This window comes from Amblyomma mixtum, chromosome 3 (assembly GCF_055824585.1).
Source record: "Amblyomma mixtum isolate Tamu chromosome 3, ASM5582458v1, whole genome shotgun sequence".
Classification (NCBI taxonomy): Eukaryota; Metazoa; Arthropoda; class Arachnida; order Ixodida; family Ixodidae; genus Amblyomma; species Amblyomma mixtum.
Genome location: NC_143014.1, coordinates 128,238,438 through 128,254,731, shown reverse-complemented (window position 1 = coordinate 128,254,731; position 16,294 = coordinate 128,238,438). Strand labels below are relative to the sequence as shown.

Below are 16,294 nucleotides of genomic sequence, written 5' to 3'. Positions count from 1 at the left end.
CAGACGGTAAGGGAAACTGGACGCCGCTGCGTGTCGAAATTTTGTAGCTCCTGCGACACGTGCGCAGCGATTGCAAACAGCGCTCACTTTTATCTCCTAGGCGTCTAGGGTTCCCATGGTCAGCCTTGTGGGCGTTCTCAGTTGCCAGCACAGCTTAGTTCGTTGCAGAGGTTGCAGTTGTGTTCGGAGAGTAACCGAACATCGACCAACTATCAGACTTTACGCCAACAATCATGCTTGGATACGCAATGCTCCTCGCAGTCGCAGGGCTGGTGATCGCGTTGGCGGTGTTTTATGTAAAAAAAGTCTGTTTCAAATGCGATTTCATCAGGTCCTATCCCCTGCCCGGTGACCACATGCCTCGTTGGAGTGCCATGGGAATGGCAAGTGTTCTTCTGAACTCAGGACAACATCCGAGCATTGGTAAGTAAGGAAACTTTCGCGGGCCGTACAATTCAAAAAGATCATTTCGCGCTCTGTTTCCTTTTTGGGGTCGCGTCTTGCGATAATTTTCAAAAATGCAACACAGACATTGTAACGGCTGCGAATCCGCGAAGACGCTGAATAGTACGAAGACCGCGAGGCTTTCTCGCTCTGAGCGCTCAAGCTACCCGCAGCTCATATCGGACGTCTGATGTGACCCCGTCATAGGCTTTCCCATGCAACTGCTTGGAGGAGGTGGTTTCTTTGTTTTGGAGATGCTTTAGCACAGTTTGTCATGCCTTCGCAACTACTTACCAAATAGTTAACAACAAAGGCACCATCATTCAGTCAGGTCCAGCCTATTCCGTAAGACATCACCTTCCGGTGATCACCAATCGCACTTACACTGCGCCAGTCGCAGCCATCCTGCCCCAGCAGATATATCAACATCATGGCTTCATCTAGCCCTCCACCACCCGTGACTATGCCCCATTCAGAGTAACAGACCGGCTTCTTCAAGAAACCACCATTTTCTTCGGTTCATGACGTGCGCAACCGCTTTAGTAAATTTTCTTCAACCGAGACATTGACGATTCCTGCTTCTTTTCTGATCCACTTTGCTTCAGTCTCTCAAGGTAACCCCAGTCGTTTGTAGTGCGAAAGTGTAGTTCTAGCCTAGCCCCTGCGATTTCGACGATGTCTCACGCGAAGAAAATGAAGCCTCAGCCAGACTGAGTAAGAGAATGGGTGTGCAGGGCAATGGACCAAGCAAAGCTCAATATTGGTGATCGCCCTGCAGGACATGAGAGATGTCCCAAATTTGGTTAGGACATCAAAAATTTGCCCTTGGAATGATCTTGGTCGAATCTGACTGCCGGTGAATCTCGGTGTGCTCGGGTGGAAGACAGAAAGACAGGCTTTACCTAGTCTCAAAATGTAATTGGCCAACCTCCAACAATAGGGCTGGCCTAGCCCAAAAATTTGTAAGTCCCACCTCTGAAAGTTTGAAAATTGAGTTCACCCACGTTCGGAACCACCCTGGGACACTCCCGGAATAGGTTTGGCCCACCAAAAAAATTTACGTGATCCACCGTGCTTTCGCATAGTATTTCGTGCTTAGCAATGCTAAACCGCCAGCCATTTCTTGTTTCTGTAACTTGCGGCGTTGTCAGCCTCATTTCCAGGCTATTCTTTAGCCTCCATATTTTACGGCCCCGTAGGCGAATACACTTGGACACAACACGCTATATATTTAACTTCGAACGGATTTCATCGAGTTGCTGTTGATAACTGGGAGCGCGCACGAAATGCACTGCAACTGATACTTATTTCACCGGTTCTTTCTTGTGATCTGAATATTCCCGCCGCTACTGCATCCTGTCAATGCATGTGTTACATCGCGAGCATCTGTATCACGCTAACCGAGCATCTGTATCACGCTTACAGAGATGCAACGGCTTATAAGTCTTTACATTCCAACCATTACTATATCAGAAAGAATAACATCACCATGGTTTAATGTATCACTCAAACGACTCAATAATAAGAAAAAACGCCTGTTCCGGTCGGCCAAGCTGTCTAACTCTTCTTCCACATGGCAGAAGTATCATGCTGTCGCAAAAGAATACGACAAGTTAACCGCTCAGACTAAACGGAAGTTTTTTTCTACTACTTTACCATCTATGCTGCAGACTAACCCAAAACAATTTTGGAAAACCATTAGTCCTAATCAATGTAATGAAATTTCACTTAACAGTAGTTCTGGATCTCCTATTCCCGACACTGAGGTTGCAGATGTTCTTAACACAGCATTCAGTTCGGTCTTTACTAATGAACCCCTTGACAATCTTCCAGATCCACCATATTTTACGCACCCGCTCATGCAAAATATCACATTTCATCCCGTCGGCATAGTCAAGGTAATTGAGTCACTGAAGAACTCGTCATCTACTGGAGTGGACGGTATCAACGCCAAAGTGCTGAAAAATACTAAACATACGTGTAGCCTGTTCTTATCGCTCATATTCCAGGAATCCCTGAACACCGGTTCGATTCCACGTGACTGGCAGGTGGGCAAGGTCATCCCAGTCTTCAAGAAAGGAAGCCGATCATCGCCGAGTAACTACCGCCCGATTTCCACAACAAGCGTTTCTTGCAAAATAATGGAGCATGTTTTATACTCGCATATTGCTAATTTCCTATCGTCCGTTCATTTTTTTCACTCAAGCCAGCATGGTTTTCGCAAGAATCATTCCTGTGACACCCAACTGGCACTCTTCCTGCACGACTTACATTTAAACCTTGATCGTAATATCCCGACTGATGCAGTGTTTTTAGACTTCGAAAAAGCGTTCGATAAGGTCCCCCATGGTCGTCTCTTACTAAAGTTATCGCGCCTTAATATTCATTCATGTGTTCTGAACTGGATTCGAGGGTTTTTATCTAACCGTCAGCAGTTCGTATATGCCAATTCACACTCTTCATCCTTAACACCTGTGCTCTCCGGGGTACCTCAAGGAACGGTACTCGGGCCCCTCCTTTTCTTGATATATATTAATGACCTACCGTGTAACATTTCTTCTCATATCCGACTCTTTGCCGATGACTGTGTCGTTTACCGAAGCATTACTAACTCCACCGACCATCTCGCATTACAAACTGACCTTATTCGCATACAGGACTGGTGTAAAACATGGCTCATGTCATTGAACATTTCTAAAACCGTGTTAATGTCCATTCACCGTCGTCGTAATTACGTAGCGCCTAATTATAATATTAATAACCTGCAGATTGGAACATCCGAATCATTCAAATATCTTGGTGTGTATATCTCGCGTGACCTAACTTGGACCTGTCATATTAATCACATAATAAATTCTGCTAATTGTGCTCTAGGTTATTTACGCCGTAACCTTTCACTCGCTCCTCCCCCTATTAAACAGCTTGCTTTTCAAACCTTTGTGCGTCCCAAGCTTGAGTATGCTAACGCTATTTTTGATCCGCACCACAATAATCTTACTAACGCCCTCGAATTGGTTCAGAACCGCGCAACACGATTCATTCTATCTAATTATTCCTACCACTCACGCATCTCAGCACTAAAAGCTCGAATCAACTTGCCCTCCCTAGCCTCGCGCCGTAAGATAGCACGTCTTAACCTTTTTCATAAATTTTTCCATTCTTTGCCTCTTGATAACCCCTACATAAAAAGAGCCCACCGCATCGCCTGGTTCAGCCATAGTAACGCAGTGTATCCCCTACAAGCCCATACTGTGAAATTTCAGCAGTCATTTTTTCAGCGTACTGCACGAGACTGGAATGACCTGCCCACCGAAGTTGCCATTATCATCAACCCACTAGAATTCAAGCGGAGCGTCGCCAGCCTTTCATCTTAACATTTTTTTACCATTGTTTGCCAGATACCGTCCACTCCCTCATGTAATGTCTCAACCGAGACCTTTGAGGAAATAAATAAATAAATAAATAAATAAATAAATAAATAAATAAAAAAATAAATAAATAAATAAATAAATAAACTGCCATTCACTATTGTTTTTCCGCAGTTGTGTTGAATATTGGTTTAGCTCGTATTTTCAAGCCTACTTCTTTATTTGCGCTGCGTTAGTCCCCAGACAATCTGTACTACACCCCGTGAGTTACTCGGCAGGAGAATGCCATTAGTAAGAAGCATCTTCCTGGGGTACTATCCATACTGGGCCAGGAGCCGTATTATGTAATGTTTCATTTAATTTTCGCTCAATTCATCGTGACGTCAATTGTCACGAAAGCAAACGGCCAATCAGAGGCGCAACCGGTCTGGACGCGGCGCCGCCGCATCCCGTCCGGCTGAGTTACACCGACCATGCTTTCTCTCTCGAAAATAGATTAGTGCCGATCTTGATAATGCGGGATGTCATAAGCTTTTTCATGCGCCGTCATTCGTCAGTACCGATGCCAGTTCGCCAGTACGACATGGGCGCGGGACACGTTTATGCAAGTGACATCATGGGCGTGCTTCTACCACGACAAGCAGGACGTCTTCTCCCATGGCCTCCGTCACCAGGAGCAGCGACCAAATGCAGAGAACCGAATTAAAGGAAGCCAAAGCGAACCGTTACATCATACGGAATGAGGGAATTATAAAGGTTACATGCCATTTATATTACTTGTCAACATTGGCTCGAGCGTCGCCACGGCTCCTCATCACCGAGGTCGTACAATCGGGGTGCGCATAGCAAAAATGAAATAGAATCGAGTGAAAGGAGCTGCTATATTATGCCAGCCCTGTATACATCAGTTTAACCAACCCATGCAACGTAAGACGTTTTAAAGACATGCAGTAACAACAGGGCGATCACACCTCCGTACCTGACACTTTCTGACTAAAACGCTCTCAGTCCTCTGAGGGACTGCGGTTGCTGTGTCGTCGCCGTAGAAATTCCGCAGTACATTATTTCCGTATGCATCCTCGCGGATCTGGCTGTGCAGTGCGCACAGTGCAGGCTGTGCAGTGCACTGCCCACAGTGCCCACAGTCCGCAGCTGAGAGCTGCGAACTGTAGCGGATAGCTTGTCCAAAAACGAGTATATGTGGAAAACTAAAAGAGCGCTCGAGAACAGATATGAACTGGTTCTCATATTCTCTGCCTCAACATATCGCAAAGTATATAAATACCTTACGGACTGCCGTTGAATCTCGCGTAATAAAGTGGTAACGGTCCTATCAGTTTTTTCTGATAACTTACATTGCCAGAAAGAGTGTTTCGTCTTATGAAACCCAAAAAGGGTTCGCTTGCTAGACGCAGCCGGAGCGGTACCGCTGTATGAGCGCCCTCTGCACGGGAAATCCACTATAAAATTCAAATAGAGTCGGCGGGTGCTGGTAACTTGCTAAGCAGGAATATACAGGGCGTTTCCCCTAAAACTTTTAACAATCTTTAAAAACACACTCTAAAAAAAGAGGAATAAAAGAGAGTGAGTTGTCCTCTAGCTTGCACTCTTTTATAAAAGAGTGTGCGCTAGAGGATAACTTACTCCCTTTTTACTCCCATACAGACTTGTCCGTGCTTAGAGTGCAGGCTTTTTGAGTTAGAAGAGCGCTTTTTCAGCTGTTGAGAAAGAGCTTCGACATCGAATCATTGCAGCGGTAACTGCACTGAGATGAAAGCAAACAGCAAGAAATTGGTGTTCTGTCTTATTTCAGCGCATGTTCAAGAACCCCAAGTGGCAGGAATAATTCCGGAGCTCCGCTACGGCGTTTCTCATAGCCGATTAGTAGCGTCGAGATGTTAAACCCGAAGACCCTATGCCATCACCAACGGAGTGAAAATTCGCAGTAGTCAAGTCCACGCTCTAGAATGCTTGCATGCACATTGAATGTTACTAAAGAATTGGGTGCTCTTCATTTTTGTCCACTTGAGGTGTGCGGCCGCCGACGAAAGTGAGCCATAGAAAGAAAGTGCGCCATAAGAGCAGAGAAAATGTGAACTCATGGTACATCTTTGCGCGGAGCGTGCCATTAGTTAGAGGTAGAGAAGATAGGAATGCAGGACATAAATTCATAAGGACTGTAGTCTCGTCGAAGAAGACATCCGAAAATAATATGCATAACTGTTGTATAACGTACACGCAATGCAGTTAAATGACGGGGTTCCACCACCAGCCCTCCTTCCAAAGGAAGTGTATACGCGCACAGATGCTGTCATTGGGCCCGTCCACAAGAGGTAGCGCGCGTCACAGACGTATGGTGGAGCGCAACAGTGCAGGCACTTGACAATCGTTGGCAGCTGTTTGTTGCCTCACCGATGATGGAGGACAAAATAAATAATAAATTCCTGCATTAACAGCGCAGCGAGACGCTATCGCAGTTTGCACTCTTTCTCTGCAGAACATTGTGCCGCATGATTCCAAAAAGAAAGAGCTGGCACTGGTTTCTCTATTATGGTCGATTAAATGTTAACGAAAATAAGAGACCTTTGCGATTCCCAACGCATGCACAACCAAGTCGAGCGCTGGAAACAACTCAACTAAACTCAAGAATGGCTACTTGTGCTGGCTTCCACATAGTTTCACGGGAACGAATGTCCTTGACAAAAACAGCATGTTGGAAGAAGAAACATAACACGCGCGCGCTGTTGCGTTTCCTGCTACGACTGTTTTTGTCGGGCCATTCGTTAACATTAAACTATGTACCAACCAGCCGAGCTCACGCGTTGCGTTTTTGCTTCCAACGTCCTGTTTTTGTCGCGTCATTCCTTCCCGTACAACTAAAAGGCGTGTCTTTGAAGGAACGCTGAACAAAACTCCATCGTTGCATGTTGATAGTAAAATACGATAGCTGGGCCCTTCGCGACTCTGCGTTTGTTCGGCTGCAAAGACGCTTTCGTTGATGCGAAATGTTTTTCTCAGTACTCTGATTCAAACTCGTGACGTCGGTAATATTGTCAGTAACTTTGGGTTCGACTTGTTTCATTTCCCATCCTTAGGTATTCTTTTTTTGGTACCAAACAAAAGTTTCCTTAATCATTCATGTTGTATAGCACAAAAAAAAAATTCCCCTGACATTATCAAAGTTCAATTATGGAGACGTACTGAGGTAGTGGTATGCATTTCAAGTCTTGTTGTTTTGTAGCTCCTAAGAGTCGTTTTCGGTGAGAATAATTTTTTTTTTCAGTTCGCAGGAGTTAAATTTTTTAGGCCAACTTCAATTTGTCTTCAGTAATAATTCCACTTAGAACATCCTTTGATTCTTGACCTGCGGCAAAGGAACTAGTTACATAGCGCAGATAACAAACTGGACAGAATGCTAACATCTCAACGAAAAATTCATGTAATGCGTCCTTTGTTCGATGCGTCCAGGACTACTACTGGTAACGGAAACGCTATATGTTGAGTACGAGTGTTCAGTTGACACAGCGTGTATTCGTCTGAACATAGTTGATGGAGCGTGTATTGGTCTGAATATTACACCCTTTGAAAGGTGTCTGGCTAAATGTTACAGTGATATCGGATATAAAATTTGATTTCCTCTTCTACAAACACTACAATTAACATTACAAGCACTACAAGCTAACCGCTGAAGCTAAACAATACAGAACAAACGTCCGTACTACTTCTATACTAAATCAAAATCGCTTCCGAATGATCCTCTATCGCTGTCAACCTTCTTTTTAGTGTCATAGAGAGCGCACGCTCCACAATACTCGCAGGCTAACAACCTCGTCTAAAGTGCCAACGATTGAAGTTATTTGTTTAGCCCTTGCACTCGCCAGCCACTGTTGCAAATGACGAGTGTTAAATGAGACAGCTGGCAACAATCACCGACAATTAGTGAAAGAATATGTGGCGCCATCTTCTGCAGCGCAGACCAGGCAATCAAATAATTACTGCGCGTTTTAGTCAGCAGATGGCGCGCTCTTCCTTTGCCCGTTTGCACGGTATCCATCCGGATGTCGATGCAGGCGCAGTCACTCTTCCTGAGGCCCTAGGGTTTAATGATAACAATGGTCATGTAAATAAATCTGCAGTGGAAGTCAGCAAAAAGCGATTGGAGGATTGGTGGCTGAAAAGCAGAAAAAGTTTTATGAGGCAATAAACTCATACAGTTTATCATACAAATGTCATAGAGTTATCATACAAATCACATAAAATTATCATTCAAATGTCATTCATTTCTGTGAAATCATACAGTCATCATAGAGATATCATAGAATATCATACAATCTATGCAATTCGTATGATATTCTATGATATCTCAATGATTACTGTATGATTTCACAGAAATGAATGACATTTGAATGATAATTTTATGTGATTTGTATGAGAACTCTATGACATTTGTATGATAAACTGTATGAGTTTATTGCCTCATAAAACTTTTTTCAGTAGGTTGGCATAAGATTAGAATTGTAGGAAACCGTAGGTAAAGATGGTGGCGATTCTTAATGAGAATTGCCAACACAGTAAACAAAAAAAAAATAAAGAAGAAAAGCTGAGCATGGTGGCATTTGCCACCACCCCGTTTCAAAGGGGACGCTCCTATCCATCCATCCATCCATCCATCCATCCATCCATCCATCCATCCATCCATCCATCCATCCATCCATCCATCCATCCATCCATCCATCCATCCATCCGTCCATCCATCCATCCATCCGTCCATCCGTCCATCCGTCCATCCGTCCGTCCATCCGTCCATCCATCCATCCATCCATCCATCCATCCATCCATCCATCCATCCATCCATCCATCCATCCATCCATCCATCCATCCATCCATCCATCCATCCATCCATCCATCGTTGCCTCTGGAAGTCTATTTGGGTAAAAATGGGGCCGTGAGTCTGCAAGTCGCTCCCGTTGATGTGAATGAAAAAATTGGAAAGCTTCCAAAAAACAGATAATATTTAAGTGAAAATTTAACCACTTAGTGCAATAATGGGTGTTGCGTCGCCCAGAAAAAAAAATCGAAAAAAAATTTTCTCTGCTTAACTGCGCACTTCATCGTGCTCAGATTTCGCGCAGAGGTGGCACTTCCATATAAGTTTCGTTTTTTTGCTATGTTTTGGTCCGGTATTCGCCTGAATCATACAAAATTAATTGAAAATCCACATCGTAAGGGGCGATGCCAGACCAAAAATGACGATATCGCCGCGGCTTAGTGTTTTCAGTGGCCCAAGAGCAGCTATACCAGCAGTGCCATCTCTCGCCCCCGAAAGGTTGGGGAGCGCTATTCGTTTCACGTCTCGCGGTCGTATGCTTTTCTCATTGTCCCACCGACAACAGCTGGCGCCGCTGATACAGCTGTTAGGAAACAGACTTAGCCAAAAAGAATTTTCTTCGATTTCCTCTCAGCGAGATCACACTCAGAACACGTAGTGAAATTAGACGTGCCTATGTATGCCCCCTTAGTTAATACGATGCCATTATTTTTTGATTTAGTGGAAGATTTCGGCCATTCAAAGTTTTTAGTAGACACTATTCACAGTACTCTAAAAACCTGCCCGAGATAACGGCAGGAGTATTTAATGATGCAAACGATGGTCTTGCACAGAAGGACCAGAGGCAGTTGTAAGGCTTGCAGTGTATCGTGTAGTTGCTGATTCGTGTCGGTTGAAGTCTAATGTGCGAAGAGGCACAAACACAAAATGACTAACTGCGAACCGCACAAAGCATATTATCGCTTTTAATGCCAAAGAATATGAACAATATATTCGCATTGAACAATAGTTCTTATGGGTTATGTCCTTTCGAACTCAAGCGTCGTTGACACGTAACCTCTCTGAGTGTAGTGGTGTGCAGCCAACAAAAGATGTTCCTGAAGATGCTAGCGTCATGCACTGCTTTACTTTGGTCACCAACCCATGTTTGGAAGGTTTGCATTCTTTAAGCCAGTCTCATTATATATAACGTATAAGAAATGGTTGAGTATAACTGTTGTATATTTTAGTAAACCTTTGTTACTGAAAAAAGGTATAAGCGGACTTTGTTTGGCGACACTGCAAGAAAATTAACACGAAGGGATAAGTCCCTAAAGCAGCAGAAGAATATTGCAAGACTGTAGAGGTTAGTTAATTTTCCAAAGGTTCCTGAGCTGCTTTAGTTATGCGGCTCAAGGGCTAAAAAGCAAATTTTTCTTCGTTAATCATTTGGAGGGAAACAGCCTGAGTTTGTGGTTCCCATCCAGGTAGCATTGTAGGAAATGCGATCTGCATAAGCAAGCAGCAGAATAAATCATCACCCAGGGCATAATCTATTTCTTTTAAGAGTTCATTGTTTTGTAGTGAGTATTCATTACCTCATCGCACTTCATAATCCAGCAACGTTCAGCCCTCGTATTTACGAAACGTGCAATTCGCGCACTGTTGGGCTCCGGCAGGCATATCATTGCCTGGCAGCAATGAAGACGTGGAACACTTGCTTTAAAACTTATTTTGTGCCTCTGTCGGCATTACTACATTGTGTACAATGCTACGCCGAAACAAGCGCAGCAGGAGTGCCGCCCATATCAATAATGACTGCTAGAATGGATCCACCGCTTTGTAAAACACGCCTGTTCTGGCGCGTGGCTTTGTTCGCTTTGATTAGTTCCTTGTTCTGGAGGACGGGGCAGAGAGCTGTGACACCACGCTTTCGAGGTGCGCGCTCGTTCCCCATCCTCACTGCCGGAACGCGCAGAAGCGGCGCGCTGCGTGCAACGCAGCGGCACACTGCGGAGGCCTCCTTATTATTACTCTTTTTTTTTTCGACGGCTGGCTGACCCCGGAGTCAGCTGGCCAAGTTTACAACTTTGTTTCAGAGGTGCGCCGCTGAACGGAGCGCCGATGCGGGGTGCCCCCCCCCCCCCACCTTGCGACGCGCAGTGAGCGGCGCGGGCTTGGGGCCGGGCGGCCCACTGCTCCCTCTCGTTTCCCTCCCCGCCGCGACGTTCTTTTTCTGTTTTGCTCTCCGCGGCCCGGCGCAGTTCGTATTCATTCATTCAGAACAAGCTAGGAAACAAACCAAACCGGATAAGCGCGCCGAAAAGACCGTCCGCCAAGCGAGAGCGAAGAAGGCGCGCGAGACTCGGTGGCGAGCGCCTAAACTTAGCTCCGGGTAGAGACGCCGAAGTGGGTCAGGCGGGGCCTACGTGCCTCGGGGACAACGAGGAAGGGGGCCAAGCCCCCTCGCCGGCCATCGGAGATCCTCTCCTGCGCCGATAAGCGCCGCTATCAGGAAGCCGGCGCTATGGCGAGAAAGGCACACACATAGCGAGCCGCCGCCGCCGCTGCCGTGGCCTCCGGCGGCAGGCAGGGGGCTGCGCGCGCGCTGGGGCCAAATTAAAGAACCCGACGGGAAGTGCGGGCCGCCGCCAAACGCGCGCGCAGGCAAGGTCTCCCCGGGACACACGCCGCGCTGGTCCCTGGGGCCCGCCGCGCACGCCACCTGACGCCACCGAGCGCGCTGTGCTCTCGGTGAGCGGGACGTCTTTGTGCTTGGCCACAGTAGTTTCCTTCCGGTGATGAGATGCCGGGGCACCGAGTATGCTCGCTCGTTCCCTGGCCTTTTAGAGGAGGCACGCGACTTCCAAGGGGAGAGCGAGTCGGTCATAATTCTTGGCCTTACAGTAGGAATCACTCTAACCGCACCACAGCGGCACTCAGCCTTTGCTTTCTCAGGGTACCCTGTTTCAAAGCACAGAATAAAAAAAGGACTTAAACAAGATAATCAGCAACTGTTACCATGCAGGCGGAAGGCCGCTTCCGTCTTCCTTTCAGTTTACAACTTCACAAACCTGCAGTCACATGCAACTCCAGACGGTAGCGGCGACTTCCCATGCTTTGAAGAAGACCTTCAAACAATGACGTCGGCCTGTTGTGATGACGTCACGGTCAACGAACTTGCAACTGCCAGCCACCTGCAGCGCGAAGTTAAAAGTTGGCATGGCGTTTTGACAGTAGTCGACGGAACTCGTTGGAGGGCCTGCGTTAGAGGGCCTCCTTGAGTTATAAACGACTCAGAAATGTGTTTGCTGAAACGGATATGAAGACACCATTCGCAAAAAAACTGCATCAGAAGCCCAAGAGCCGTGCTTCTATCTCAGATGGTGCGTTATAAAGGTAATAACGGCGAATATTTGCTCCGCTTAAACACTCTTACGGCGAAAGTTACAACTATTTTTAGCTTGTATTGCTTTGTTAGCATACATAATGTGGCACACACAGTTGTAAATTCGTAGCGTGCATGGGTACGGGATTTCACTAACGTCGTCGGACGTGCTGAGAAGCTCTAGATAATCGCTATATCACGAACTTGTGCCGCTTTTTAAGCGAGGCTTGTTTGCACTCCTTTTTATAACTTTCTTACCTTTTTCATTATGCCTGATGGCAAACAGCTCGAATAAAAAAAAAAAGTCCATTGCTTTCATTTTGTGTTTGTGGCTATGTTAGGCTGCTTATGGAATCAGTTTAGCAATAATTATATATGCAATTTTCACGCCTGTGTCGCATAATGAAAGGCGGATATCCTCTCGCTGCCTCAGAGGGCGGTAGGCTCTAAAAACTTCGAAAGTATCTTATACTGCTACAGCATGTATCTCATTCTTTAATTCCTCAGAAAACACAACTTGATTGCCGTTGTCCAGTTACCAATAGCATTTTCTGAAAGGGCTTTCAGTGAAAAAATTCCTTCTTTCACACCCCGCACTGCCGACGTAGCTGTAGTGGCACTCGATGATACTACCTTTATTCACAGGTGTTGTTAAGCGGCATGCCGATCACAGCGATGGCTTCAAATTTAGTTTTTGTACATTCCTTTAATTAACGTAGAAATGCACAACACTTAAACGAACCTCCCTGGCAAAAATTTCTTACAAACTACTCAAAGTGACACAATTGTGTGGCACGTATAAAAACTTGTATCTGCTGTCACTTGTCAGACGACCTTAAACCGAGATTGCCGCAATTTTAAGCACGAAAGCGAATTTGGGTTTGTCAAAGAAAACGGATGGCCTATAATGAAGCACTCTCGTCCTGATGATGGAAATATCGTGACCTTCGGGAAAACAGACCTTTCAATTGACGTCATTGTTCACTGAATTTTTTTCTGTGGCGCAAATATGGGATAAAGATTTGGTGCATGCCATATACTTCAATTTACTTTCTTCCGCAATGCGGAAAACAGCCTTAACTAAGCAAAAAAATCTCGTGTGCGAGTCGAAACAATCTTCCTTGAGGCTGAAATGGTTTACTTATTTCAGGAAAGGGCTCTGTATTTGCAAGCGAACAATGCGGCGACGGGTGCCACTGTTGTCATTTTGTTCATAACTAGAAATGCGCATACCTTCTCTCACACTTCGAGATCTTTAGTTGCTGTAGCGCCGTCGAGCTAACCTTCTTCGGGAAAGAGAAAGAGGGAATATACTTTGTTTCGGCCAGGAGATTAAGGTCCAGGAACATTGGTAACCTGTGGGACGAGGGACCGCTGGTTGTCCCGGTGGTCCAACCTGAGGCAAGCCGCCCAAGTGGTTCATGAAGGATGAAGGAAACGAGGAGACTGAGGCCACCGTACACTGAAAAAGCCCTCGAGGTCGGCTAAGGACAGGGGCAGTTGGGACAGGAAGGATCGCTGTTCCCCCGAAGGTGGGCTTAGAAAGTGTCCAGCCCAGGGAGAGGGGTAGGAGTAGTCCAGATGGAGCTTACTCAGCGCCCATAGCAGTGGCTTCTTTTTCGAAGACGAAAGGGTGTTAACATTGACCCTTATACAGGATTTGTCACTTACATCCCACCAGCGACGTCTGTTAAGAAAATGGTTCCCGTCTATGCGGCGTCATTATCTTTTTAAAACGAGACGTCATGACAAGCGCCGCGCTGATTAGTGAGAATGAAGTAATGTCGTGCATGAGATCATTATGATGGGCCATGATGATTGGTTAGAAGGCCAATTGATTACCTACTCGTCCGAACACAACGGCGGCACTCGTGACTTCATTACTTCTTCCTCTCCTTCCATCCACTCCTCTCCTTTCTCGCCGCCGCTGCGTCTCGCGCCAGACGACCGCCGTAATATGGATGGATGGATATGAATGTATAAGCGACCAGGTCAGGTCACAGGCTGTTTATAACCTCGACTGACAACAGCCATGGAACGGGTATCACGTGATTAAAAGCGCATGATGCGATATTTGGACATACTTGCATTGCAATGACTTACGTTATATCCAGAAGATTTCAACAGTACTGCACTGCAGCGGCTGTTTTTAGTCATGTATTTTCCTTCTGCTGCCACTCACAACTGGATGACAAGCATTTTGTACTTAAACCTACTCTGAACATAAGCTGTATCCGTCATTCACAGCCCCGAAGCACGACATGAGCAATCCAGGGGTTTGCTCTAACCAGCGGTGATCAAAACTATATCAAAGTGTGGCTGGTATTCCTCGGAGCACTAATGCTTTGAGTTGCTCTAATTGGTCTATGTTGCGAAACCAAATATCTACAGGGCAGATGTAAGGACAGAGAGCATACAGACAGCACAATAGGCCTCTTGCGCTGGAGTTTCAGGTAATGTGGCGGCGCCTGGTGGCGGCAAGGAGAAGTTGGCTGGGTAGTACCAGGTTGGGTCAGCAGTGAGCCCTGGCTGCGGCGGCGCACCTTTCTAGCCTGCGTTTTGCGTCGATTCGCACGTTTTTCTGCACTGTTGTGAGTGCGATAAGGATCGTCACTTGTGACCAACCACCCCGCGGCCTGGCCGTGGCTTAGTATTTAGAAAACCGACGCTCCGTGTGCCTCAGCACGAAACACAGGCAGCAGAAGGAATCGGCGACGCCGATCCGCCCGAGAGACCTCGTTCAGTCTCGAAAAAGCGTCACCGTCGTTACTGCTGCGTCGTGGGCTGCCACGAGCAAGAAGGTCTGAATCCCAGTATCAAATTCCACCGTTATTCTTCAAGGTCTCACGAAGCGGAGCGCCGGACGCGCTGGATAGCTGCAGTTCGACGCACTGTGTAAGCGAACCTTCGCGTTGTGCTGGCTGCTTCGCCTGCCTTGATGTTTGTTTGGTTATCCGCGTTGCTGAAATTCGTTCTTTTTGCACATGCAGTCCGGACGGCAAACCGTGGGATGCAGTGCCGACCATCAGGATATGCAGTCGCCACTTTGTGGGTAACGAGAAAAACAATTCGGCCAGTCATCCCGCATATGTACCTACAATCTTCCCCGCAGTCTACAGCCGGCCTCATCCTCCTTGTGTTCGTGTTCTTTTGGCGCTTACCTCTCTCAAAAAATGTATATGTAGCGAGCAGCCGCATATGCAGGCGTAGAATGAGAATTTATGCATTCTACAACACAACTTGTCTAGTAGATCCCTTCATAGGCAGTTGGTTTGGTTTGGTTTATGGGGTTTAACGTCCCAAAGCGACTAAGGCTATGAGAGACGCCGTAGTGGAGGGCTCCGGAAATTTCGACCACCTGGGGTTCTTTAACGTGCACTGATATCGCACAGTACACGGGCCTCGAATTTCTCCTCCAAAGAAATTCAGCCGCCGCGGCCGGGATCGAACCCGCGTCTTTCGGGCCAGCAGCCGAGCACCATAGCCACTGAGCCACCGCGTCGGCTCCATAGGCAGCTGGACCAAGCAAGCAGCAAAGCAGCAAAAAGTGTACGATGACAATCACCGAACAGTAGGAAATGCACAACAGAGCAAGCAGCAAAAAGTCAGAAACGAACAGCATAATTCAGAGATCATATCAAGGGAATGCACAACACAGCAAAGAGCGCAAAAAAAAATACATGGTATAATTCATATGCCATGTCAACATCTCACTTCAGATAATCACTATTAAGGCAAATCGACAAATCAGCAGGCATGGCTGGTGATTCACGACTAAAGACCCGGCCACTGCGACAATTGAGACAATTCTACTGGTGCAACATGGTGAGGTGGCCAGGTGCGTGCAAATGACCACAAATGGGCGGGTTGATTAGGTCCGAATTCGCTACGCACTACGAGCAGCCCAGCGTCGAGAGTGAAATGTGCACATTGCCGACCTCAAACCAGCACGTATGTGGCAGCGCGGCATCACTGATAACAGCGAACGTGTTCGAGCGATGTCGTTTTAAGGATGAAAAGCTACATCAAGAAAACGACATCAAGCGCGCAGCGCACGAGCTCGCGTTGCAGCGTTATTCGGCTGCGAGCTCATATATGCATTGCATCATGTTAGCATTTGCTGAAGGAACAGATGGCGGCTACTACAAGGCAGGCATGACTACTTGTTTAGCGAGATGCAGTCAAGAAAGACTGCAGGAGGCCCACCGTTTCGTGGCATGCTGAAAGACCGCTGCTGGCGCGGCGTGTACCGTCGTGCGCTCGAGCAGTCCCGTATACATGTCTGTT

At 46.7% G+C, this 16,294-nt stretch overlaps 1 protein-coding gene across 3 annotated transcripts in view; it reads left to right on the top strand.

Annotated features, from left to right (window-relative positions):
* LOC149351793 (cytochrome P450 4c3-like) overlaps window positions 1–16,294 on the top strand; it is a 124,745-nt gene continuing 108,451 nt past the window's right edge. For all 3 annotated transcript variants that reach the window (XM_089581126.1, XM_089581125.1, XM_089581124.1), the window contains exon 1: window positions 1–423. In XM_089581126.1, the coding sequence (XP_089437252.1) occupies window positions 234–423 (190 nt within the window). In that variant the 5' untranslated portion in view covers window positions 1–233. The remainder of the gene's footprint in view (window positions 424–16,294) is intronic.